The sequence below is a fragment of the Ananas comosus genome, linkage group 12, assembly GCF_001540865.1.
Source record: "Ananas comosus cultivar F153 linkage group 12, ASM154086v1, whole genome shotgun sequence".
NCBI lineage: Eukaryota > Viridiplantae > Streptophyta > Magnoliopsida > Poales > Bromeliaceae > Ananas > Ananas comosus.
The window spans coordinates 869,717-895,170 of record NC_033632.1 but is presented as its reverse complement, the minus strand read 5'-3'; the positions used below and the strand labels follow the sequence as shown (position 1 = coordinate 895,170).

General features: G+C 37.7%; 5 protein-coding genes, 1 long non-coding RNA gene and 1 other non-coding gene across 8 annotated transcripts; 4 read left to right on the top strand and 3 right to left on the bottom strand.

Annotated features, from left to right (window-relative positions):
- On the top strand, positions 5,961–7,235 carry LOC109718163 (non-specific lipid-transfer protein 1-like). The gene is made up of 2 exons (XM_020244199.1): positions 5,961–6,396; positions 6,949–7,235. Exons 1-2 carry the CDS (start codon positions 6,053–6,055, stop codon positions 6,956–6,958), a joined length of 354 nt encoding a protein of 117 aa, XP_020099788.1. The 5' UTR covers positions 5,961–6,052; the 3' UTR covers positions 6,959–7,235.
- On the bottom strand, positions 7,960–9,286 carry LOC109718164. The gene is made up of 2 exons (XR_002218393.1): positions 9,135–9,286; positions 7,960–8,458 (listed from the first exon to the last, which is right to left on the bottom strand). It is a non-coding gene; the product is annotated as an uncharacterized LOC109718164 (long non-coding RNA).
- On the top strand, positions 9,342–13,722 carry LOC109718162 (glycerol-3-phosphate dehydrogenase [NAD(+)], chloroplastic). Of its 2 annotated transcripts, XM_020244196.1 has the most exons (9): positions 9,352–9,839; positions 10,217–10,353; positions 10,810–10,915; positions 11,059–11,260; positions 11,677–11,764; positions 12,431–12,578; positions 12,681–12,830; positions 13,003–13,152; positions 13,453–13,722. In XM_020244196.1, the coding sequence occupies exons 1-9, from the start codon at positions 9,435–9,437 to the stop codon at positions 13,465–13,467; spliced, it is 1,401 nt and encodes a 466-aa protein (XP_020099785.1). In that variant the 5' UTR covers positions 9,352–9,434; the 3' UTR covers positions 13,468–13,722. The 2 variants fall into 2 exon arrangements, with proteins under 2 accessions (XP_020099786.1, XP_020099785.1); XM_020244197.1 differs by lacking the exon at positions 13,003–13,152 and having other exon boundaries at positions 9,342–9,839.
- On the top strand, positions 14,461–14,534 carry TRNAI-AAU. Its single transcript has one exon. It is a non-coding gene; the product is annotated as a tRNA-Ile (tRNA).
- LOC109717941 (pathogenesis-related genes transcriptional activator PTI6-like) lies at positions 16,467–17,489 on the bottom strand. Its single transcript, XM_020243903.1, has one exon. The coding sequence runs from the start codon at positions 17,288–17,290 to the stop codon at positions 16,730–16,732; it is 561 nt and encodes a 186-aa protein (XP_020099492.1). The 5' UTR covers positions 17,291–17,489; the 3' UTR covers positions 16,467–16,729.
- LOC109717939 (V-type proton ATPase subunit E-like) lies at positions 18,691–21,320 on the top strand. The gene is made up of 6 exons (XM_020243902.1): positions 18,691–19,093; positions 19,286–19,386; positions 19,506–19,662; positions 20,138–20,334; positions 20,729–20,828; positions 21,062–21,320. Exons 1-6 carry the CDS (start codon positions 18,992–18,994, stop codon positions 21,098–21,100), a joined length of 696 nt encoding a protein of 231 aa, XP_020099491.1. The 5' UTR covers positions 18,691–18,991; the 3' UTR covers positions 21,101–21,320.
- Positions 23,008–24,975, bottom strand: LOC109718065. Its single transcript, XM_020244067.1, has one exon. The coding sequence runs from the start codon at positions 24,365–24,367 to the stop codon at positions 23,435–23,437; it is 933 nt and encodes a 310-aa protein (XP_020099656.1). The 5' UTR covers positions 24,368–24,975; the 3' UTR covers positions 23,008–23,434.

Sequence of the window (25,454 nt, the reverse complement as noted above, 5' to 3'; positions counted from 1 at the left end):
CACTACTAATAATAACTGAGTTTAAATATTTTTGACCCAACGAGTTATTATTTCTAGTAGGTCATGTCATTAGATTCGTTACGCGACATTTTTTTTTCTTTTTCTCTTAACCGTGTTTGGGATAACAAGAGAAATCACATGGAAATCATTGGCATACAATTAAAGTGTTTTTTTTTTTTTTAGAGAGACATATACTGATATACATTTGAAGAAAACAAAGGAAAAAAAAAAAAGCATAGAAAAATAAGAGCCAAAAAGAAAAAGAGGGGGGATGAATTCTAAAGAGAGTACACAATAAAAAGGACCACAATGGGAGCATAAAAACAATAATCATAATATAATAAAGCAGCTCGTTGTTGCATGCTCTGGTGTTGACAAAAACTGATCAGTTTGTCTACTTTTCCTCTCAATAATGCGTGAGAGGGACAACTCAACCGTCCCTTCTATGCACACACACACACACACACACACACACGGACGTGTTCTATTCTTTATCGTTCTAGATAATTATGGACAAAAAAACTAGGTGATTGTTTGCCCTGCACAAATTTCTTTTTTTTTTTTTTTTGTTACTTTCTGTTTAAGCGCAATGATCGAAAAAAGCACTAAAGTTTATCTGATTGTAGGAATATTTTATCTCAAAAACATTGCAAAATTATATTATAGTTGGAATGTGGGTCTCTGAAAATCGGGACTCAAATCTCCCACATTAATTTTGAAACATACATGCAAGAGTTAAAACTCCCAACCTTTTGCATGCAGTAACATTCCAGGTATATACCGATCGTCCTTAGAGTAAATGGCAGAGTATTTACTGGTTGATATCCGAGGTACTAAGTTCGAATTCTGGTTGATTTATATTTCCAGCTAAGTTTATTTCTAAATGAAATAAACGAAACGGGTAACGTACTACCTATATCTCTAGAAAAAAAAAACATCCCAGGTATATAAATATCAATCTTATATTAGTCTCTTCATATTCGTATTAGGTTTCTCTTGAAGAGTTAATACCTTTCATAGTAGTCGAAGAATCCTCTTTTAGAGCTTTTGCTTCTCTAATAATATATAAGAAGCCCATAATCCTTTCATGCAAGCTCTAAACATTTTATTTCACCAAACAACTATATGTTTCGGGGTTGAAGTTTTTGTAAAACAGTAGTGTCATTTCAGAACACATTATTTTAGTTTAATTTAAAATCCATCATAATAAGTTTCCCTGTTAGTGTGGGTACGTACGTAGAAGCTTCAAATTGGTGATTTTAGAGATCATGCCAATTTTTTTTTTTTTTCAATATAGTTAGTGAAGCTGGTCACATTATTAAAATCGAGAAACGTCATTTTAGTAAAACTGTTTTTGACTTAAAGCATAAGCCAAATATATAGACAAAAAGAGTCGTGATTATTAGAAAACTTTTTTTTTTTTTTTTTTGGGTGAGGGTTGAGAAGTTTTTTGAAAAGAGAATGTTTACTGTGTCACACTTACACCACACCAATAATAAAAAGTTGATCATATTTTTGTTTAAAAAAAATATAATAAAAATATTTTGAATAATTATAATATAATAAATTAATTTTAAAAATTTTATTTAATTAGTTGGGAATGCAACCTCACCGATACAACTTACGCATTCTAAAATTTGTGCTGGGAAAGACACCTGCGGTACATGATGCAGCATCTGAGCATTTATCATGCTCGGACGTCGATCCTTGTAGTCAAAGTGACGGCCAACGGTCCCGATGTGATTGATGTAGATATTGCATGGTATGGTCCCAGCACGAATCCTAAAGCAACACTGCATCCTCGCTACTATAGTACAGTGTGCACTTTTTTAAAAATTCTATATTGTCACATTTGCACCCATTATCAATAACAGGTCAATCATATTTCTTCTTTTCAAATAAAAGTACAATAAAAATAATTTTTTATTATTATAATAAAATATATATTTTTTTAAAAAATATTTAATTAACTTGTTACGCCACGCGGCCCGTATATCCGTTGCATTCTAATTATCATAACTTGATTGCACACCATCCACGTGGACGGCTCCTCCCTTTCTTCGTGCAATCATGTACTGTACACGTGTGTTGGTCGCAGTCAACGAGGATACACTCGTTCGGCTCATAACATATATTCAAATTAAATAGCAGTGGGTGCCATCCGAATGAAAATTTAACTTTCTTTTATATTCTTCTCGAAAATAATATAAAATATCGGTTCTGGAGCGTCTACAATAAATGATCATTTGATTGTATATAGTTATAATTATATGTAAATATAAATTCGATATTTGATTTGATGTATTTTACTATAATTTTTATAGTAAAAACTACAGAAAGAGACCCAGCTACAGTAATTTGAACTACGTCTAAATTGACCGCAGTTTCAACTGCAATAATAGTTGGAGGAGTAGCTTTAAATAAAAGATATACTTACCTTTTTAATTATTTTTTAAATAAAAAAAATATTTTTTTATTTATTAAAGGTAATTTTATCATCATATATATAAAATGATAAAATTTTAAAAATTATTTCTCAACTGCATGCAACTAAACAAATTATTTATAGTTACAATATTTTTTACTACATCTAACTAAACATGATGCATGTATTTACAACTGCATACATCTCCAACCACACTACATAGATAATTACATCGATTCCGAAGTAAAGTGAACTGATCTATACAGTATCCCGTATTTAAGGGGCACAACGAATCGCGATTTTCGCATTACAATGACCTAAGACTCCTTAACACGTAAGGAAGGAGCCATTTAAAATTAGAGTGAGGCTACTATGCTATCGAAAGCACGGAGCCTTCTGTGCTTCCAGCTCGTTTTCGATGTTGCGACTTTCGAATTGTCGATCGGCTCCGTTAAACTTGATCTAGAGTATTTGAAGTATATAGAAAATAAATTTTATGATTTTACGATATCATTTGCCTAGTGAACGAAGGGGCTCAAAATCAACGGCTGAAAATAAAAATCTTACAAAATGTAATAGTATGACATTAAAATTTTAAATCAAAGATATTGATCTTGTTTTATATAGTATAAAGAATTTTCTATTAAAATTTCACGTGATTTGGATATTTCTACATCGTTAAACTTGCAAACGGCTCACTACGGCCATTGAAATTTGTTGATTTTGAGCTCATTCGATCACTAGGCAAATGATATCGAAAAATAATAAAATTTATTTTCTAGGTACTCCAAATACTCTAGATCAAGTTTAACGGAGCCGATCGACGATTCGAAAGTCGCAACATCGAAAACGAGCTGGAAGCACGGAAGGCTCCGTGCTTCTGATAGCATAGTAGCCTCGCTCTTTAAAATTATCCTAGAGGTTGGGCAATCAAAATTAGAGAGGAACATCAAGCATTAAATTTGAGACAACGACCACAAAAGCAAAGGGAGAGAGGCCCGGCTTATTAATGTGATGCAGTTGGGAGGGGGAGGATTACGTCCTCCCTCAATGCATTTAAGCTCACTTGTAATCAAGGTGGATGGGAGAAAAAGAGTTGATGGAAGTAATGGAGATGGGAATATATAGAACAACATGATCAATTTACAACTCCTATTTTTTAGACTTTTTCAGAGCCTAATAGTATATATAGTGGACCATCAAACTTTTAAGACCCGTGAAACTCTCCATCTTAATAACGTTCACATTACAATGGTCAAACCATGATTGAAGTAGTAGCGCCTCAATACTACTTACATAGGACTAGGGAGTAAGTAGTGTCTTGAAGAGCTAAATTGTTCCTAAATCACAATGTAAATGAAATTAGCGATAAATATATTAATTTTACTAGTGTAGTGACCCGCGTGTTACGGCGGCGGGTAGATACTGTTAAAGTGAAAATTTATAAAAAATAAAATATCAGTTTAGTATAAAAATTAATAAATATAGTCCATATTATAGACAAATACTTTTTTTAACAAAAAACTATAATGAAAAAGAATCAATCGTTCCAACAAAATTATTCAATTTTGTTCAAAAGATGTCGCATATCATGCAAATGGATGATTAAAATTATTTTTATAACACAATAATAAAAAAACTATCATATTGTAGTTAATACGACTAAAGAAAGGCTCATCACAATAATACGAAACACAATAAAGATTCGAATTTGCAAATTTAAGAAAGAGGGTGGAAGATCAGAAGGTAAAGATAAGGATATGACTAAAGAAAGGCTCACAATAATACGAAACACAACAAAGGTTCGAATTTGCAAATTTAAGAAAGATGGTGGAAGGTCAAAAGGTGAAGAAAAAGAATAAAAAAAAAAACTTTTTAGGCCTTAATAAATCTAAAGAAAAAAAAAAAAAAAAAAAAAAAAAAAAAAAAAAAAACAGCTAGGCCCCACTTCTCCTCAAATTAAGGGGGTGGATACATGTAGGATTTAGTCATGGGGAGTAATGTACAGGTATAGATTAGTGCGCTAGCTCTTCATCTGAGCTAGAGTCTAAACTTATTCCTCCCTAATAAGTGACTAGCAAGTTTTGAATGGGTGAATAGTGTTAGTTTGGATGAACTAAACTCTTGTTTAGCTCGTCAGAGTTTCTACAAAAATTAATATTTCTCTGAATAAGATCTATTTGCAAGTACTTGCTTAATTGACAAACCAATTAACCTCTTCCAAATCACACAACTTTCTCTATCCCTTTGATTCAGGAACACTTTGATCTGGTATGGTTCTACAATCACAATAATGTCCGACACCCACCTAATTTTCCCTGCACATTTGTGATTTGGCTAATACGCATAAAGATTAGAATTTTCAGAAGCGGTACATTAAAATAGTTACTCCCTAAGTACCAGAACAAGATACCCTGCTGCATTTTACTTTACAAATTAAATACCACATGACTAGATGATTTATAACCGGAGCAAATTAAAGCATGAAATTCCCATTCCCCGTTCTGTTTCCTGTACATGTCATTTCTTCTCGCCATTAACTACACCATTTATTATTGTTGAACAGTTCTTCTGCACTCTTTACTCTCAGTATGTACGCGAATTTTTGTACGAAGACCGTTTTCCACAAGAAATTTTTTTTAAAAAAAAATACGTTACCACGAAAGGTAGAAAATCGTTTTCATAATTTTTAGTATTTCAATATATGTTTCCGAATTGAAAACGTTTTAAACTAATAAATGTGAATTTATGATAAACTGATGATGGAATAAATGTGAATGGTATATATGATGTGGTGATTGTATGTGGGTTATTATACTGTGTGGTTGTATCTTGTACTTGTACAACGTCGTGCAAATACAGAAAAGATTCTGTCCGTGTAAACAGTAGATTCACTGTATTTGTGACGAATTTGACGTCCTCTGCGGTCAAGACTTTCAAAAAAAATAAATAAATAAATTTTTGGACACTTCCGCATCGGTTTTAAACTTAAACAGAAATTTCGGGACGTGGCAGATTAAAGCGGATGCTACTATCAAACAGTCTCAAATTCGAGTTCATAACGTTGTAATGTAGATCTTCACTCCTCTTTGATCTTTCGTTCTCGACTCTACATTCAAAATAATAGGAAAGAGAGATTTAACCACAAGTAGCAAGATAACCAAGAACCTTTGTAATACTCAACACTCTTTTTCAACGCTGGTAACTTCCATTTTATCTTCTTATTTGCTCACTTTACTAACCAAATCGATGCATGTATCCATCATGTGTAGTTTGTCCTCTCTTGTATCCTCTACGAAGCACTATTTTCCGTACTACTAAATGACCCCCACCCAATCAAGCAAATGCAACCACCCAAATAAATGCTCCTTCCTAAGATCTCATTCCCCCCTTCTCCTGGTCCCAACCCCCAACTAACTCTCTCTCTCTCTCTCTCTCTCTCTCTCTCTCTCACACACACACACACACACACACACACACACACACACACAAAAGCAAAGCAAAGCACCCTTAGAAGTTCTATAAATACTCCCTACACATAACCATTCCCAGCATCACTTCCTACCACTTCCTACTCTCATTCCAACTGAGCTAAATTCCACATACACCCGCTAACCTGCAAATCAAATGGCCCGCGTCGCAGCTACCCTCCTCCTGGCCCTCGTGGCCTCCACCGTCGTCATTTCCGGCACAGAGGCGGCGATCACCTGCGGCCAGGTGTCGTCGCTCCTTTCCCAGTGCATTGCGTACGCACGCTCGGGGACGGGGACGCCGCCAGCAGGTTGCTGCAGCGGCGTGCGCAGCCTGAATGCTGCCGCGCAGAGCACGGCGGACCGACAGGCGGCGTGCAACTGCCTGAAGCAGGAGGCTGCGAGCGTCAGCGGCCTCAAGCCTGGTGCTATCTCTTCCATCCCCAGCGCGTGCGGCGTCAGCGTCCCATACACCATCAGCACCTCCACCGACTGCAGCAAGTAAGCCGCATAACAAGCGAAAGAGAAGTTCTACATATATACTTAACTTCAGCGCAATTTGAGATCACCATCAGATCTTTGAAAACGACATAAAATTGCATCAATAATGCAATTTCGTACAAAAAAAAACAACCTCCATAGGAGATTTCAAGGAATACGTCGAAAGTTCTTTCTACGACAGAAAATTAAAATAAGCTTTTTCTACAGTAGAAAGTTAAAATAAGCTTCTGAGTGGAAAAGATAAAAAACTCGGAAGAAGATTTTAAGGAGAAAGCTATTAATACTTTAGGAAGCTCTTCTTAAACAGTACTTGAATGAAAGCCTCCATAGAGTCAAACGAGTGCTTAATGACTACTCAGACTAGCTTTGTGAAGAGCTCTTTTACGCAAGAAGTAGACCTGTGGCTTGATTTGAGGAGGACGATGAAATGAGCTTTTAGACCTCACAAGCAGAAACTCGAAAATGAAGCTGTACTGCCACCTCTAAATTAACTACTTAAATTTGATTGACAATAATATTCCTTTTCTCCTTTTTTGATTCTTTTATGTGCAGGGTTCACTAAAATGACTCGCTTCGACCTCCCGGGAGTGCGTGTGAGAGTAGGGAGGTATATAATAATAAAGTGAAGTGAAGAATAAAGGTGGGAGCTTCTGCTGAACACCATTGAGTTCACATATGTGGGTGTGAGGACGGGCTCTCTCTCTTACACCCATATATGTGTAGTTAGTGTATCTGTCCTCTGATACTGTTGTGATGTATCCCATAATGTCTTTGATGATATTTGGGTTTTGTAGTAGTGTTACACTATTATATGAATATGAGTTACCTGTTTCCATAAATGATTGAGCTCTCCTCTGTGTTTTTGTGGTGTTTTTCCTTTATCTTTTTTCCTTCTTTCTTTTGGACTCTTATCTTTATAATTGAGATATGAGTTTTTGGATGCATGGTCATAATTATCAAAGATATCCTCCTATTTATATAGAAACATTAGTTATTTAGTTATTGGAAAGGAGAATCAAGAAGATCATATAAATTCTATATCAAAGTTGCTGGTTTCTCTCTAACTTCGTTCGGCTATCAAGTGAAAAATAAGAATATAAGAAGCGAACTCCAAAGGTATCTAGTCATGGCTAAGAGGTCTCTAAACACGTTCTATTTCGAGAAGTTACTGTATGGGTAAGATGTTTACAGTAACATTAATTAAAAAGCATCGATAAGAGGTTTCTAAGAATATCAATTGGGAAATCGAAGTGTTTTGTTCAGAGAGTTCTAGCAATTCATGGCATGGAATTCTAACTACGCACCACTTTTATCATCATACCAAGAAACCGGAAGACGTAAATAACACACAACAGCATAATTTATATCGCACATCATGTAACTTGTTAAATTCCAACAGCATTCCTAAAAATTATATACCACAAATCGCTTCTTCTTATCGATGACTGATAACACATTAGCTAATCGAACTGTCCATCTTTACAGACATACTCAATATTCGAGAAGAACACTGCAAGCGACATAACAGAGAGCAATCCTAAAGTAAATTGCAAAACGAAGCAATTGTAGCAAAATCACTAAACTGATTTTCATGGCACTAGTAATGCCGTATTCAATTATCATTTGAACCCAAAAGAACTACACGGCACTTAATACCAATTACTAACATATACATGGAGCCTTCAAACTTTGAGTAGCTCATCGGATTCCCATTATAAACGGTTGTTACCGACAAAATGTCTCACAAGCCAAGTAGTAAATATCATTCGTCGCTAATATAAATGGCGATGTAAAATAAACTGAGAACTTATTTAAGCGAAATGGCTATGGTAGTTATGGTGGTGGTGGTGGTGATGACTATGTTCGTCCCAGCCAAAGCATCGGAGAAAAGGGTAGCAAGTGGCAAAGACACATCGTTCGATACCCTTAAAAATGGAAGTTACCAGAACGCAGGGGCAGCAGCAGCAGGCCAAGAAGGGGGTCGTCGAACGGGCTATCACTCTCATGGCAGTGGTGGTGGCCGTGATGGTGGCCGTAGTGGTGGTGGTGGTGGCCCATGTTGCTGAAAGGAGATTAACATATTAGATTCAGACAATGAAGCATGAAAAATTTTAAAAGAAAAATTGAAAATGATCTATCTATTTGTAGGGCCAAAAGAGAAAAGAACAAAAAGAGGAAAAAAGAGTTTTTCTTTTCAGTACAAAAAAAAAAGAAAGAAAAATAGATAACAGAAGTTCAAAATTGGAGGTCAAGATTATTACTCAGATCAAAGGAAGCTTCTTTTCTGGATTTAAGCTCAGATAAATTGGCAATATAAATTAATACAAGTAATATAATACAACAAAAGGCAAAGAGGAACTACATTCATATTAAAGCTCAAAATTCTTAATCATATCAAAAGCAAGTTTCGTTTTTGATGTGAAGCCCCGAAAACATCTACTTTTGGGGTACAAAAATTGGCAAAAGAAACCAAATTTCTCAACTGGGGATCAAAATCCTTTAATTCCTTTTGAACCGCAACCAAGTAAAAAGAGAAATTGGAAAAATTAGGGGCTTAATCGCCACAATCCTGACGTAACAGATGTTTCAAATCGTATTGCCGAGCAAAATTTAGCACTGAAAATGTAAGTATAGGTAGCAAAGGTGAGAGCAAAATTAGGAACCCTAGATCAAATTCTCTGAATGGGAAAGAAATGCGAATAGCATGAAGAGGGGAAAATTTGAAGCTTCCACGTTACCTTGGAAACGAGGAGCCCAAGCCAAAAACGAAGAGAGCCCCCCAGAAGCGGATTCAGTTTGCGAATTTGTGGCGAGGGGTGAAACGGGAGAAGGATCGGGTCGGGTCGGGTTTGTATGCTCTCGGATCCACTCACTAACCCGTCCCTCACTCCCCAATCCGACCCGCTGAGGAGAGGGAGAGCGCGCGCGCGCGCACGAAACGGATAAAACTCGCCCCCAACACACGCACGCGCGCGCGCACACATACACACACCCTCGTTCTCTCCTCGACCTCGATAGAAGGTTCCGCTCTCACAACAATGGCGACTCTTCTCGCCGACCCTTCTCCTTCTCCGTCCTCCTCTTCGCTCATCTCCCCACTCTCCCCTTCTCCAAACCCTCGCCGCCGCCACCTCCCCCTCCTCTCCTCTCCCGACACCCGAACCCTACGGATAAGGCTTCGCCCTAAACCCTTCTCTCCCTTCTCCGTCGCCTCCCCCACAAGCCCGCCCCGTTGCCCCTGCTCCGCCGGAACCCTCGACGCCGATCCCGCGTCGGAGGAGAACCCTAACCCTAGCGCGAGTTCCGGTGCGGCGGCGGGGGCCAAGGAGGGCGGCGGATGGGACCGGCGTAGGGCGGTGCGGATCGCGTGGGAGAAGCTCGTGCGCTGGTCTCGGTCGTGGCGCTCCAAGAACAACAGCGATGTCCTCGAGAGGACCAGGAAGGTGCTCGCTCTCTTTCCATTGATGTCACCCCTCATTTGCCCCTCTTTTTTCTTTTTCTTTTTTTTAATCCTCATTTTTGTTCAGTGCAATTTTTGTTCGAGAACGACATCATCTAGAATTTTACATTTTGATCTCTAATTTTTAATCCCGCTTTGATTTTTCTATTGAAATGGGCGATATTATATCATTAACATTGCAGCAATTTAACGGTGGAACTCAACTGAATGACTAATTGTAAGAAATTTAGGTTGAGAACTAAGCTGAAGCCGTGCAAAGTGGTCGAGGACTGAAATGCAATTGACCCCTTTGATTTGATTTGATTTGATTTCATTTTATTTGTAATTTTGCGATGATAACGCTGATTGTGGTCGAATTAGGTTGTGGTTCTTGGTGGCGGATCTTTCGGGACGGCAATGGCAGCACATGTCGCAAGCAAGAAAGCAGAAATGGAAGTCTCCATGCTTGTTAGGGATGCTCACATTTGCCGAGCCATCAACGAAAATCACTTCAACTGGTGAGAGGTTTTAAACATCTGGTGACAAAAATTATCAATATGTGTATGCATACTAATGTGTTCTTGTTCATATTTGAATGTGTAGATACTAGCTGTATTTTGACATTATAACCCGCTAACTTTGTAGTTTGCTTAAATTGCTTGGGATGACTAGAATCATAAGAATTATGTAGCGTAGGCAATCCTAACCTATTACTCTTTCTATAGATTAGATGCAAGTTTAGGCAACTAGGCGGTCACCTACATAATAGGATTTAATTAAACGACAAATGAAGATCTTTCTTCTATTTTGTTCAATTGCATTTTGTGAACTCAATACATAGTTGAAGAAGAAGATATGTTGGACCTCTACAAAGACTCAATAAATAGTATGTAGAAAATTCTTGAGAAATTTGTTCTGTTTTTTAGATGACTCTAAGGAACTTTAAATTTTTCCATTAATACATTCTACTACAGCAAGTACTTTCCACAACACAAGCTGCCGGAGAATATTGTTGCAACAACTAATGCAAAGGATGCTTTAGCAGGAGCTGATTTTTGCTTACATGCTGTTCCGGTGCAGGTAATCTTAGTTCTCACTCACATAATAAGCGATTATAAATGCCCCATTGCTAACTAGCCACTACTGAATTATACAAATTCTAGTGAAATTCAGGCATTTTGTGAACTTGAATAAGTCTACCAACCTCATTGATTTAATGGCAGTTCAGTTCACCCTTTCTTGAAGGCATTTCACAACATGTTGACCCAAAGTTGCCATTCATATCTCTTAGCAAAGGATTGGAGCTTAACACTTTAAGGATGATGTCTCAAATCATACCGCACGCATTGGGAAACCCTCGCCAACCTATTAGTGTGTTGTCAGGACCCTCTTTTGCAGTTGAGTTGGTGAATAAATTACCAACAGGTATTACTTCAGAAATTTAATGTATTCTTTGTCATATGGTAGGCAGTCTGGCTCAGTTGGACCTTCTGCAGCAGTATTGTTTGACTACAGCTGTCCAAAGAAGCGTTACCAGTTTTGCCATTAAATCCCTCAATAGATTCTCACCGCGTAAAAGCAGAGGCTTCAAATTGAAGCTTCTACTTTCGGCTCAAAAGTTTCAGCTGCCTGCTGGAGCAATGGCTTCTTACCCTTTGTTTTTGTTAGCCAAATGCCTAGTTTTTGGAAGTTTCTGCATTTGGGAAATGCTCCAAACCCAAGCCTCCCGGGCACAGTCGTGACCTGAGCTCCCAGTTGTAAGTTACACTTATCAAATGGAAGCTGTTTATTTCTTTTAGAAGCTGAGAGACTCTTCTGTTACATGATATGTAAACTTACAGCAATGGTGGTGGCATCGAAAGACAAAAAGTTGGCAAGTGCTGTTCAGCAATTGTTAGCCTCTCCACATCTGAGAATCAACACATCCGGGTAGATATGCTTTCTTGTTTTCTTTCTTTATGCTTGTAATGACATGAAAATGCTTTTTTTTCCTTGTGACAATTTTTCATCGATTTGATTTTCGTCCGTATAATTGGCCTGGGAATTATGTCTAATTACTTGTTCTTCATGCTGTGTTTATCTCTTTGAGTCATGGTAGAACACACATGCATCGATTTCGTTACCCAATTTAAGTTTTCTTTCATTCCTAATTATAATTGTTGAACATTGAATGTAATGTCCAAACATTAGTTCCTTTTTTTTCAACTGATTTTGTTAAAAGCAAGAAAGACTACTAGATTATGCACTGTGTTTCCTTTTTCACTTTCTACTTTTATAGCTTAATACACCACTCTTTTGAGATGTAAACATGAAAAGAAGTGCATTAACAAACTCATGTCCAAGTAGGTCTAACTTTTCTTTACTATCAAACAAGTTCAATTGTCAAACAATTAGTGCATTTAATGCACAAAGGCGACAATTATTGAATAATTCTCTAATCACCAAAGTACTATTATGTATGTAGTGCCGATTATCTGATTTCTAGTATGTAAGTTTGTTCTTTCTGTACCTACATCGATGGCATATTGTTTTAGTTGCTTGGTATCTACACTTTCCTGTATGAAATCGTTTGGTTTGTGACCTTCGATAAATCAGTGATGTTACAGGAGTAGAAATAGCGGGTGCGCTTAAGAATGTACTTGCAATAGCAGCAGGTATTGTAGAAGGCATGCACCTTGGAAATAACTGCATGGCTGCCCTTGTCGCACAAGGCTGTTCCGAGATACGATGGTTGGCAACAAAGGTCAGTTTGTAATTCTATGGCTAAACGGATGCCTAATAATTACCTAACTTTTCCTCTCTTTTTTTTTTTTTTTATTTTGTGGATTTTCATTTTTCTATTAAGATGGGAGCGAAGCCAACAACACTTACTGGCTTGTCAGGATCCGGTGATATTATGCTCACATGTTTTGTGAACCTTTCACGAAATAGAACTGTTGGGTTGCGCCTTGGTTCGGGAGAGAAGCTTGACGACATATTAAGCTCAATGAATCAGGTTTCTAATATTCCTTCTGTATGCCCATATTTGTTAGTCACCTTCACGTACATACCCCTGCAAAATTATCTATTTACAGGTGCAAATATGCGACTAGATGATTTTGCAACAATATATATGTAAAAGCTTCTACATAGTACTAAAATGGTTTTAATCCCCCATGCCTCTTTAGATAGCTGAAGGTGTGTCAACAGCTGGGGCAGTTATTGCATTGGCACAGAGGTACCATGTCAAGATGCCGGTTTTGACGGCAGTTGCACGCATCATCGACAATGAGTTAACCCCCAAAAAGGCCGTTCTGGAGTTAATGAGCCTTCCACAGGTTCTACGACGATAAGTAGTTTGTTGTAGTTCGAGCAAAACCAATTTAAAGTAAACTTACGTCTCCAAAAATATGTAAATAGCCTCAACTTTAACCCGACGCTTGTTTGAAGTCTGGCCGGATGCAGTTTCTTCTTTCTTATATTTCTGTGTTCGATAAAACTGTTTGTACATTACATATTTCAAGATCTTCTTGTTGACGTAATATTCTATAATGGTTACAATGTCGGCTAACATTTCTTTTTAGTTTTTTTAAGGGTAAAAAAATTACTGGTCATACTGAATTCTTCAATATTTGCAGGTTGAGGAGGTGTAACAAGTCGCAAGAAATTTTGATGAGGATCATGTTGGTGTTCAAAGGTGACCAAAGATACATTTCCATCGAGGCAATTCTTGCTCCCAATCCTTGCTTATTCTTTGCTGGTCAATTCGTTTCCCTGCGGCATGACAATTTGAATGCAGAACATTTAACTGAGAGAACTTCATAATATTTAGGCCTGCCCCCAGAAATTTTGAATACCTACTACTTGGTTGAATGCATAGTTTTATCCTTTCGTGTCTTTTTTTCATTTTTCATTCAATTGTTCTTCGTCATCTTCTTATTTGTATCTTTTATCATCCAACCGAACTCTTAGCACCCGTTTGGTTCGAAATTAAGGGGTGGAATAATCCTTTAACTCCGAAATTATTTCCAAACACCCAATTAGGGGGTAGGGTTCTCCCACCCCACCCCACTACTTCAACCAAACAAAATACTATTTTATCCACTATCCTTCTTATCTCATCTACTCCAACCAAACACTATTGTATTTATAACTGAACTAAATCTAATTCTCAACCAAACACAAAATTATTCTAACCCTACCTTAATCCTAAACTTAACTCTATCCAGAATAACAAGTTTTTACTTAATTCCGAATCAAACGGTGGTTAAGAACTCTGTGATACGCTGCGTTTGGTTTAAAATGTTGTATTTTACTACTTGCTATTCTTTTTAAGAGACTATTCTTTTTAAGAGACTACTATCTAATGGGATAATATCGTTCTATATCTTACAAATCATAAAAGGGTAAAATATAGCCATTGACTGTTTTGTGATCTACAATTCTACTTGCGGGGGGACCATTTCATAATGAACAGCTGGACTGGATTGCCATCCGTGAAACTGAAAAATTTCTATTTCTTGAAGTTAAAAACGAGACGATCCAAAAGTAGATTCATCAAAAGAAAACTGTTTGAACTCTAAATGGGGCTAGGTCTCATATCGTTTTAGGCCTTATGAATGAAGAATTTTTCTTAAAAGATCAGTGGCCTATTAGCTCAGTTGGTTAGAGCGTCGTGCTAATAACGCGAAGGTCGCAGGTTCGAGACCTGCATGGGCCAATAAATCCTTTTTTAAAAATACTTTTCTTGCTATTAAATGTTTTTTCTAAAAAAATTGTGGTGTCCACTTAGTTGATTTTTATGTCTATTCTCGCCATTAAATATTTTTTTAAAAAAAATTATGGTGTCCACTTAGTTGATTTTTATATCTATTCTTGCCATTAAATATTTTTTTAAAAAAAATTATGGTGTCCGCTTAGTTGATTTTTATGTCTATGCAAATAGAATTAGTTGATTTTTATGTCTACGTAATAAAATTTTAAATTTTAAAACCATAGATCGTCATAACCTGTATTAAATCTATATGGAGAAAATGTAGTGTAGCATTTCTGGTTGCCAAATCCAAATTCCATCCCAGTAGACATTCTTTTTGATGAAAAACCTTGAAAACATTATAAACCATTAAACATTATGGACCCTAGAGCTAATATAAGGAAAGGAGCCCGAGTGAAAATTTCGGGTAAATGCTCTACAAGAATAGTGCTACTTACCCAAAAAGGAAAGAACCTTAAAAAGTCTAGCAATGAGCCACTAGACCTAATAAGGCCCCTTCAAATCAAATGAAAGTGACCAAATCATATAATCTGAATCGTGCCACATATTAACTCCTTTTTACTCAACTACTGCTTATCATAAAAGAGCAAGAACAATACTATCTGTACCCTCAAAAACCCTCAAAAAGTAGTGAGGGTAAATCTTACGCACTTCCTATCCAAAAACTTATTTTTTCATGTTAATTTTTTTTTTTTTTTTGGAGAAAAAAGGTAGTACGTTATCCGTTTCATTTATTTCGAAAATAAACTTGGCTACAAACAGTGAGACAACATGACCTTGAGAAAAAAAAATATAGCTCAAAGAAAGAAAAAAAAGAAAAGAAAAATAACAACAAAAGTAATTTTATTACTGCCTTATTTTTCTAATGCTAGAAGTTCAAAGTAATTATCTAAATTTTTCAATAAGCTGGGGGTGCGGATTTGTGCGCAACTTCTACATTGTATAAGTAGCATTTCTCATTATAAAATGGGTATATGAAGATTTAAACTTTCGCAGCCCACTGATTTTGAAAAAAAAAAAAACAAACAAACAAAATTATAACTCCTTAATAGACATACCATTGTTATTTTTTGTTCTTCACAATGTATTGGTGGACGGTGATGTATATGATAGATTGCAAGTAATATATACATTTATGAAATTCATTATGTATTAAATAACATATGAGTAACTTTTTTGTCCTTTTAAAATCCAAAAAAGCAACATAATGCAACAGAATAATCACAATTTAATCAATAATGATAAAAATAGAAAACTGCATCCACCCAGAGAAAATTAAAAAAAAGAAAAAGAAAACACCAATACCAGATGAGCCTTTATATATATATATATATATATATATTGAATAAACTTCAAATAACACTTCTATAATTTTATATTTTTTCACTTTAGTACTCTATAATTTAAAGTGTATCAATTTAGTACCATATGGTTTCATTTTTCTCTTTTCGTCGGCCTTTTCGTTAATTTTTCGTTAAATCATATACAAAAAAAACTTCAAATATCCCCCTATAGTTTATCGAATATTCACTTTAGTACTCTTTAATTTTAACTTTATCACTAAGTTAACGAAAAAAATTGATGAAGGAGACAAAAAAAAAAAATTATAGAGTACGAAAGCAATAAACTTTAAACCACATTATACTAAAGCGAGAAAGTACAAAACCACATGAATAGTATTTAAAATTTTTTCTTTTTTTATTTCAGTGTTTATAACATTCTCGACTTATTACTCCGGATTACACCAACTTAACAAAATATTCTGCTACTTAAAAATATTTATTTTAAAATGCACTAATATTTTAGATAGTGTTTTATGCATTTTATCCCAAAAGATATTTTAACATGCAAATCTACTTTGTTAAATTCCAAAAGTAATTTAAAAAAAAAAACACGAAGCCTACCTCATTAAGTAACTAATTACAAACACTAATACGAGTATACAACATCAAAACAACCCTACAGTGAGCAGAGCCCACATTCTCACAATCATAATCACAAGCACTCTTCATACAATCACAACACACATATATTTTCACCAAAATTTTCCCATAATTCTAATACTGAAGATCAACACAAACCCCTAAAAATCCCCTTTTTTTTTTTGAAAAAAGAAAAAAACTAAATTAGAAGGCGTTCGATTACTTACATACAAACAGCGAGTCGCAGAGCACCGACAAAGGCGAGGGATAGGGATGGGAATCTCCGATCGTGGCGGAGGAGGTGGTGGCGCCGCCGCCCTTCTCCGGCGGCGCGGGGAGCTCCGGGGCCGGGATCGTCGCCGGGAAGTTGGTCACCGCCCTCGGGCCCCGCATCCGCACGGCGGCGCTGTCGTAGGCGGCGGCGGCCTCCTCCGCCGTGTCGAACGTCCCCAGCCACACCCTCCGCCGCCGCGCCGGGTCGCGGATCTCCGCCGCCCACCGGCCCCACGGCCGCCGCCGCACGCCGCGGAACCTCACCGCCTCCGACGCCCCGGCGGTGACCTCGAGCACGCTCCGCTTCACCCCCCGACGCCGCCTCCTCCCCGCTTCATCCTCGTCGCCCGAGGAGGACGACGAGGAGTCGGTGGCGTCGGCGTCGGCGAGGACGATCCGGACGATCCTCGGCCTCCGCGCGGTTTTGGCGCCGCACGGCGGGGCCCTCGGCGCCGCCGAACCCACCGCCGCGGCCATCGCACGGACCGGATTTGCTAGGGTTTCCATCGAAGATAGAGACTAATCGGGATCCATCGGGGGGAGAGAGAGAGGGGAAGAGGAGCTAACCCTACTCCATGGAGGCTCGAGGAATTTGAGATCGATTGATCTCTCTCTATCCTTCTCCTCCCATTTGCAGCTAGGGTTTTGGACGGAGCTCACGCGGGAAATGGAGGGACAGGGACTACAGCAGAGGAAATAAAGGCCGGGACTCGGGAGTTATAAGTAAAGCGAATCGAGGGCAGTTTCGTAATTTTGCGCGGGGCACGTCGAGACGAAATGGCTCCACACCTGTATAGAACCGGAGCGTCCGATCTAGAAAATCATAGCCGTCCACTCCGGTGGAGTGCCGACATATACCACGTGGACGGCTACGATCGGATTTGTCATGTAGATCCCTCGGGAATATGCGAGATTCCAAAACTCGAGTCCATTTCAAATTCGAACAGCGTTATTTTTTATCCTATGAATGAACTGCCCATAATTTTTACCTTGCAAAATTTCTGAGTCAGATGAATGAAAGATGCTTCTGAACTCACTTGCATATGCCCCTATTTAGGGAGCGCTAGCATATTCTATACTATATGCGGAGATATGCTATGATCTTACCTTCTTTTTTTCGTTTTTTTTTTTTTTTTTTTCGACAGAGAGAGAGAGAGGGAAAAGCCCAACTCTCTCTCTCCCTCTCTCTTCATCTCTGTAAGAAAGAGATAACATGCAACCCGCTTCATTCATAAAATAAATAAATTAGGCTACATGGATGAGGTAGCGAACTGCCTCAAGCAACGAGAATGAAAAAAGAAAAAAAAAATCTTTAAAATGTTAGTGTTGTTTTACTGAGAGAATTTGTCCCCACAGATTATTTAACTGCTTAATCTTGAAGACCGCTAGTAGGGGGTTCAGTTGAATCTTCCTAAAGATCACACCCTTTCTGACCTCCCAGGTGGCGCACCAACAAACTATTAATCAAGTCAATCTATTGCAATAAGACTATGGTCCATTACAAAGCTTGTATCTATTCCAGACCATAATCACGTCGTTTCCAAAGTCCACAGGCTGTACACTCTCTAAAGCCATCACCATTAAAAATCTAGTAAAGACGCATTGTTTAGGTAAATAGTCTACTGATTCCTCTTCAACCCCGCAAAGTATACAGACTGTGCTATCGGTCCACCCTCTCTTTAATAAGCTATCTACTATTTGAAACCTCTTTTTGAAAGCGAGCGAGCAAAAGACCTTTACTTTCAAGGGTATACGAAGCCTCTAGATTTTACTTATCCGTACATCCCTCGTACCTCTGTCGGTCAGCGCTATGTAAATGATCTTACATGTTGATTTAAATAAGAGTTTGTTTGGAATTGCGGGGTTTGCTAAATAAAAAATATAATTATTTTGCCGTTCATTATATTTGATCTCTATTTCATCGCTTCGATTCGAATGAGTAAGAACAAATCGGCCCACGGATGACGTGGTGGACGCGTTCTAGGGGTGTAAACAAATAGCACGCCTCCTAAGCCCTTCGCGCCTCTTCTGGAGCGCGCGAAACCGAAGCCAAGCTCCCTCCCGTTTCCTCTCTCCACACGCCATTGCAACTGCTAATCCCCTATTCCACCCCCTCTCTCTCTCTCTCTCTCTCTCTCTCTCAGATCCCCCTAACAAACCCCAAAATTAGAGAGGGTTCTAGAGGGTTCTAGAGAGATCTAGAGAGCGATGGACGACGCGGCGGTGGCGAAGCAGATAGAGAAGTTGGTGCGGTTCATCCTCCGGGAGGCCGAGGAGAAGGCGAACGACATCATGATCTCCGCCGAAGAGGTCCCCCCCACTATCTTTAATTTCCTCCTAAACACACTGAGAGAAAATTGTTAAATGAGCCTACAATTTTGCCGCAATCGTTTGTTTTTCAAATTTAAACTTCTAATTCTAATAACTCGAACTGCAAAACATTTTGCAGCACACTTTCTACAGGAAAGTTAACTGTGCGGCGATCTTTTCTATTGTATGCAGGAGTTCGATATAACAAAATCGCAGCTTGTTGAATCGGAGAAACGGAAGATCAAAGGAGAATACGATCGGAAGTTTAAACAGGTGGAAGTTCGCAGACGAATGTGAGTTCATCACTCTTTGCGATCTATCACACAAACTTATTAATCTACGGATTTGGTACTACTTTTCGGACGAAGTTGTTGCAAAAATTTTGTTCCTTAACCGTGAAATATCTTTCCAGTGAGTACTCTAGGCAGGTAAATGCTTCGCGCGTTAAAGTTCTACAGGTGCAGCATGATCTGGTGAACTCAATGAGAACTGCTTGTAGTGATAAGCTCTTACGTATTGCCGATGATTCAAATGCATACAAAGAGCTCTTGAGAGGTTTAATTGTTCAGGTGAAAATGCAATTTTTCTTCTTCTTAGACACATTATGTAATGAACGGCTGTTATTGAGGGTTCTTTCATTTTCTAGTTGAATACAACATTTTTTTTCCCTTTTTCTTTGGTATTTTTTTTTTTAACGATTAGTAAGTTACATGATCATCCAGTGAAACCAGAAAAACTTGGCACGGACTCGAATTCTCAATTTTTAGTACATTTCATTATCTTTCTCTAAATTTTAGAGAAGTAATCAATCTTAATTAAAGTTTGAGGACAAATGCATTACGCAATGTTCGCCTTCTCTGACAGATGTAGTTTATGAATATTGCTGCAAATTATCTATCTAATACTTATGTGTCCAAACAAAATTTCAATGTTGTTCTATTTCCTTCAAAAGTTCGATTTGTCAGATTTATACTGTTGTGCTTACAGAAATATATATACCCTTAATTGAACTGTTCTACTGGACTGTTTTATGTTTATCTCCAGAGCTTGGTGCTTATGAGAGAGCCCTCGGTGTTGCTATGGTGTAGAGAGATTGATCGCTATTTGGTCGAATCTATACTGGATGAAGCTGCACAAGAATACGCAAGGAGAGCAAAAGTTCATCCTCCAAAGGTTACTGTTGATGAGAAAGTGTACCTTCCTTCACCTCCAACCCACCATGAGTGTCAGGAGCAGTTTTGGTATCTCACTACATCCATGCATCTCCATCACCCATTTTCTCTTTAAATTCGTATTTTACATGGATTACTATCTTCAAGATTTATATTGTAGACTACCTTCTTAATTAGTTTCTAGATTCTCGATGTATGTTGTTGTTTACAACTCGAAATATTCGACGCCTCCTCGACTATCAATTGATTTATCCAAATAGGAGTTGTCTAAACGTTCTGGGAAGTAAAAGAGACTCTTATTGGCTCTTGCAGATCACAACACCTCTTCTATAACACACTCATCAACCCTGTTGCTTTAGTGAAACACAGTTTGTTGTCATATTCTGAGTTTTATCATATGGAATTGCTGGTTCTAGAGTTTAATAAGTGTTCTTGTTGTTTCCGTGGCTTCGGCTAAAAGCAGCTCCGGAGGCATTGTTATAGCATCACAGGATAGAAAGATTCTGTGTGAGAACACCTTGGATGCAAGATTGGACCTTGCTTTTAAACAAAAACTACCTCAGGTAATTCTCCTAAATATACTTGTAGACATAAATTTTAGATGTGAATGACTTATCACTAGCTAGGCTTGTCATATTTTTGCTTGCTTTCTCATGCAGTTTCTCAAAGTTTTTTTTTTCTGTTTTTCTAGGACATTTATTTAGTGCTCATTGTTCATCTGATGACATTTATGATCAAATCATCTCCTTGTTTTTATGAGATTTGTCCTAATCTTTATGCCCTTTCTATCCTGCAGATTCGGAGGCTGCTTTATGGTGAAGCCGTTATGACCTGAAACTTTTGGACATATCATTTTGACCTGAAGCTTTTTGAGACCTTTTGATTCAAAGAGTAAAAGAGTGCTTCGTTTTGTAAATGTCGTATGTAGGAGGTAACCCTGTTGTATATACGAAGCCTCCATGTATACTCTGGAATAGTGGTAGCGCAACTATAAAAATATTTGTGGTATATTTCTTTTTGAAGTGTGATTCCAGAATCTACTATGAATTTTCGATGTACCCATAATACTCATACATTGTACACATTATTATATCACTTAGGTACGGCAAAATAAATTTATATCAACAAGTGAAACAAAATCCTTGTTTGTCTTAATAGATAGGGTTGTACATGATAATAAACCTAGTCACACCTTGTATCAGTGTTTGATTTCAAATTTTAAACTTACATAACCAGAAGAATGTCTCTATGTTTATCTCTTTTCTATTTTTCTTTAACTACGTTCCAGTGACTTACTATTTTAAACTACTAATGACCTCCGCTAAACTTTATTAATGTATTAATCACCTAGATAGTTCAAATCCTCAGTTTAATGACATGACTGAGTGTTAATTAATTTAATGACAATATAACATGCATATTTGCGTGGTTTATTTAATTTAATATGTTATTGTCAGGGCTAAAGATTTCAAAACCTCTTATGACATCTGCTAGATTTTGTTAATTGTGCTAATCATCTAGAGGGTTCAGATCATAACTTTAATCACATGATGAGTATTTATGCATACTCTATAGTTTCGCAAATAGGTTGGTGACATGCTATAGATTCCAAACATCTTCTAGTCACATAGACAATGACAAGTGCCAAGATGGATGCTTGTTGGCATTCCTTTTGGCATCATTCATTGAACAGTGGTTTTCTTGTACTATGTAGATCTCAACTTAGGTGACCTTAAATTTTGCCTTTTAACTAGTATATTTTACAAACTGAACTTGAAAACTTTCACTCTCACCTCACAATTTGAAAGAAACCTTTTCATTTGTTTTCTTTATTTTAGTTTCGTGAATCATGTCCACAACATGGTGCTAAATGTGGTAAAAATGCAATGTATGCATTAGTAAATCATCTCCATAACATGGTGCATTTTTTTTGAGAGAAATCTCCATAACATGGTGCTAAAAGAAGTAAAAATGAAGTTAAACTAACCTTGATTGAAGACAGTTGGGAGTCCACCAAGTGCCCTTTTTGCTTGAGGTTTGCAGCGGCATATCTATTCCAAGAAAATCACCATCTAGGCACTTGGCAAATAAAAGTAGGTTTGTAGCAGCAAGAAAGCTTAAATGAGCTTTAGCATACCATAAGCAGAAGCTCTAATAAGAAACTTCTCCTTTTGCCACAAAGGAAAGCTAGCTACTAGGGAGGATATCAACGACGACCAAGTTGTTAATTCTCTTCCCGATAGCTTCCTCAAACAGCATTACTTGAGCCACTTCAAACATGCTACTATTAGCCAAATATTCATCCGACATTTATTCTAATATTTCATAAAATAATTGTATTATCATGTGGAATGCCATCTTTTCCTTTTAAAAGATTGATCACGTTTGCTGTGATATATTTAAAAGGGAGCTTTCCATTATACATACGGTTTACATTGTTTAAGAAAATAACCATTTCTCCTGATATATTGCAAAAGTTGGCCAAAGTAAGTGGCTATTGGACAGAAAAAAAAAATCCTAGACAATGACACAATTTTGTTAAGCTGACTCCATGACTATTTGTCCCAGTAGTTTCTTAATTGGTGACAACTTACACTAAGGTTTGGTTCATCAGAATACTTAGGTATCACCTTTGACATTCCGGTTTGAAAAATAATGTAATAAGGTGCATTTAAACATATTCAAAGTAATAAAGAATCAACAGCGTAAATGGAGAAGAAGAGCATACCAAAACGACACCGATTGAAAAACAGAAATGAATAATTCCTCATATTTATTTGCAAGCTTGATTTGAGTACAGCAACAAAAAGAATGATTAAGATACGCCCAGACCACCAATACTACATAGGGGTGCCTTCGTCTCCAAGGTCCATATATAGATGGTTGGAAATTCCTCATAGATGGACACAATTCCATGAAGATCGTTTCGGCTAACTCCCTCAAAAGAATGCCCTGATCTGATCTTGAACAAAGACTAAGATAAAAGGTAAAAGGAACATAACCAATGAATACCTGCTGATTCTTTACATACTGGACATTTTCAACATCCCCCACTTGTTCCTTGTTAATGAGCACTGCCGTGTTACTGGTTCGCCTTTAAGTTTATCTCCATCAAATCCTAACAACATATACTTAGGGCTTAATCAATTGTAGACCCTACAAAATCAATTTATGCAACATACTCATCCTCAAGCCTTGGTTGTGTACGTATTCCTAATGCCACAGGTGCCTGGGTGTCCCCAACCCGTGCCATTTGCAATGCCTCCCCCACCTCCGCCCGCCTTTCCATTTCTGCCACTTTTCTACTCCGTTTGCACCGACTTATCCACACCACAAGTAATGCAACCAGAACTAGGACAACAAACCCTCCTATCACTCCTCCAACAATTTTCCACACTCTAGAGCTCTTCTTGTGCTCACTTGGAAATACACCCGGCCCTGGAGGAGAGAGAATCTCTGTAGAGTTGACCACTATCGAAAAATGTCCCCGTCGGTACGTAGAGCAAGTATTTCTCGAAACCAAGTCCCTGAACTCCGGCACGCCATCCAAATCGAACCATACGCACTGAGCCATGACCGCACCCGACACTGGGCTCAAGTTTGTGAACTTGATCAATAGCGGTGAATCAGAAGCTACAAAATCCAATTCAGGCACGTCGGTGGCTGATAAATTCGATGCATCATAAGCAAGGAGCCCGAGCACGGGGGCTAAGTAGGTAAAACCAGGTAAAGGATAATAGAAAGAAGACCAATTTCCCAAATTGTGGTAAACAAGAACAATGCGCTCCACGTAGGGCTGAATAATTACCCCTGGCGGGACCTGGAATTCTTTGTACCTTGTAACTCCCCTCTTTCTGAAACTTCCGCTCCGAAGCCTTAGAGCAGCGATCTGAATACCAGTGAGATTAGAAGGGACAGAACCGTCGTAAGTGATTCCAGTTTTAGGGTGGACGAAAGCTCGAAATGCATAGTCTTGAAGAACTGCATCCAATTCTCTTGCTAGTGTAGGAGAAGATTCAGGAGGTTGGGAATCACATAGTGGTGTAGACAAAACTATGAGGAACAGAGAAAGAAACAGCGAGAATTGAGGATTTAACTTCATAGTATGTGTAGATTTCAGCAGTTGGTGTAGTATGGAGCTATTTCATGCTTCTCATTGTACTTTTCAGTAGTAAGAAGAGGCAATGTGCACAACCAAATCAAAGCAAAACGAAGTAAAAAAATGATCTACAAGGATTAACTGAGCACCAGTGTATGATACATTGGAACGAAATCACCAAGAAACAGAATATTTGAAGCTAAAAACCCCAATTTTTCTCCACAGCACCTGCATTAAGCTGGAATGAAACCCTAACACTGATAACTTTTGCTTGAAATCTCAGCAATGCCTGTGTATTTGGAGATCAATCTACTCAATAAACCACCAAATCCTTCGAAAAATCCCTCTTTTGGAAACTTTTTAACTGCGGAAACACCAAAAAATCCCCAAACCGACCAATGCGGATCGATTTAAAGCTCAAATTACCTCCAAAATGCGGAGATTTCAAACGAAGAGAACCCTTCCAAAAGGAAAACCCTAACCGCGCGGAGATCGTAGAGATCCCAAATCGAATCCGACGCCTTTAATGGGGAGAGAATGAGATTTTAGAGAACGAAACTAGAGGAGAGTAAGGAGAGGAGTGTGACCCAAAAACCAAAAAGAAAAAAGAAAAAAGAAAAAAGAAAAAAGATATATCACGAGGAAGTGGCGCATAAACCACTGATAAAACCCACTTGGCATTTGCGAATTCCCCAAACTGCCCCTGACTTTTGTCCTACGTGGACGGAGGCGTCAGCTCCACGCATTAACGCCGTTACGTTTGCTCTTTTTGCGTATAAAATGAAATCTATAGTAAACGCTACCTAAACTTTTATAATATAATAATTAAATATTTTATTCTATAGTAATTTTTTTTTAGCGTAGTAGGAAATTAGTATAAGTAAACTAAGTATCTAATATTTAGAAACAATTATATTACTTGGATAAAGTATAGTTTTATTAAAATTTTATCTTTTATTTCTTTTTGGTCCCTCTTTTTCCCAACGTTCTGATTACTCAACGGGGGGCCATTTTGTAAAGTTTCCACATCACTGTGTTCCCCAAAATCAAAGATCACAACCGTCTAATCCTAATCCTACGGTCGGTACAG

What these genes read in the sequence shown, in the direction of transcription:
- LOC109718163 (XM_020244199.1), top strand. Translation starts at nt 6,053, where the DNA reads ATGGCCCGCGTCGCAGCTACCCTCCTCCTGGCCCTCGTGGCCTCCACC.
- LOC109718162 (XM_020244196.1), top strand. Translation starts at nt 9,435, where the DNA reads ATGGCGACTCTTCTCGCCGACCCTTCTCCTTCTCCGTCCTCCTCTTCG. An exon ending in TCCTCGAGAGGACCAGGAAG is followed by an intron (nt 9,840 to 10,216) that starts GTGCTCGCTCTC and finishes TGGTCGAATTAG; the next exon opens with GTTGTGGTTCTTGGTGGCGG. An exon ending in TACATGCTGTTCCGGTGCAG is followed by an intron (nt 10,916 to 11,058) that starts GTAATCTTAGTT and finishes ATTTAATGGCAG; the next exon opens with TTCAGTTCACCCTTTCTTGA.
- LOC109717941 (XM_020243903.1), bottom strand. Translation starts at nt 17,290, where the DNA reads ATGGAAACCCTAGCAAATCCGGTCCGTGCGATGGCCGCGGCGGTGGGT.
- LOC109717939 (XM_020243902.1), top strand. Translation starts at nt 18,992, where the DNA reads ATGGACGACGCGGCGGTGGCGAAGCAGATAGAGAAGTTGGTGCGGTTC. An exon ending in GAGTGTCAGGAGCAGTTTTG is followed by an intron (nt 20,335 to 20,728) that starts GTATCTCACTAC and finishes GGCTAAAAGCAG; the next exon opens with CTCCGGAGGCATTGTTATAG. An exon ending in TTAAACAAAAACTACCTCAG is followed by an intron (nt 20,829 to 21,061) that starts GTAATTCTCCTA and finishes TCTATCCTGCAG; the next exon opens with ATTCGGAGGCTGCTTTATGG.
- LOC109718065 (XM_020244067.1), bottom strand. Translation starts at nt 24,367, where the DNA reads ATGAAGTTAAATCCTCAATTCTCGCTGTTTCTTTCTCTGTTCCTCATA.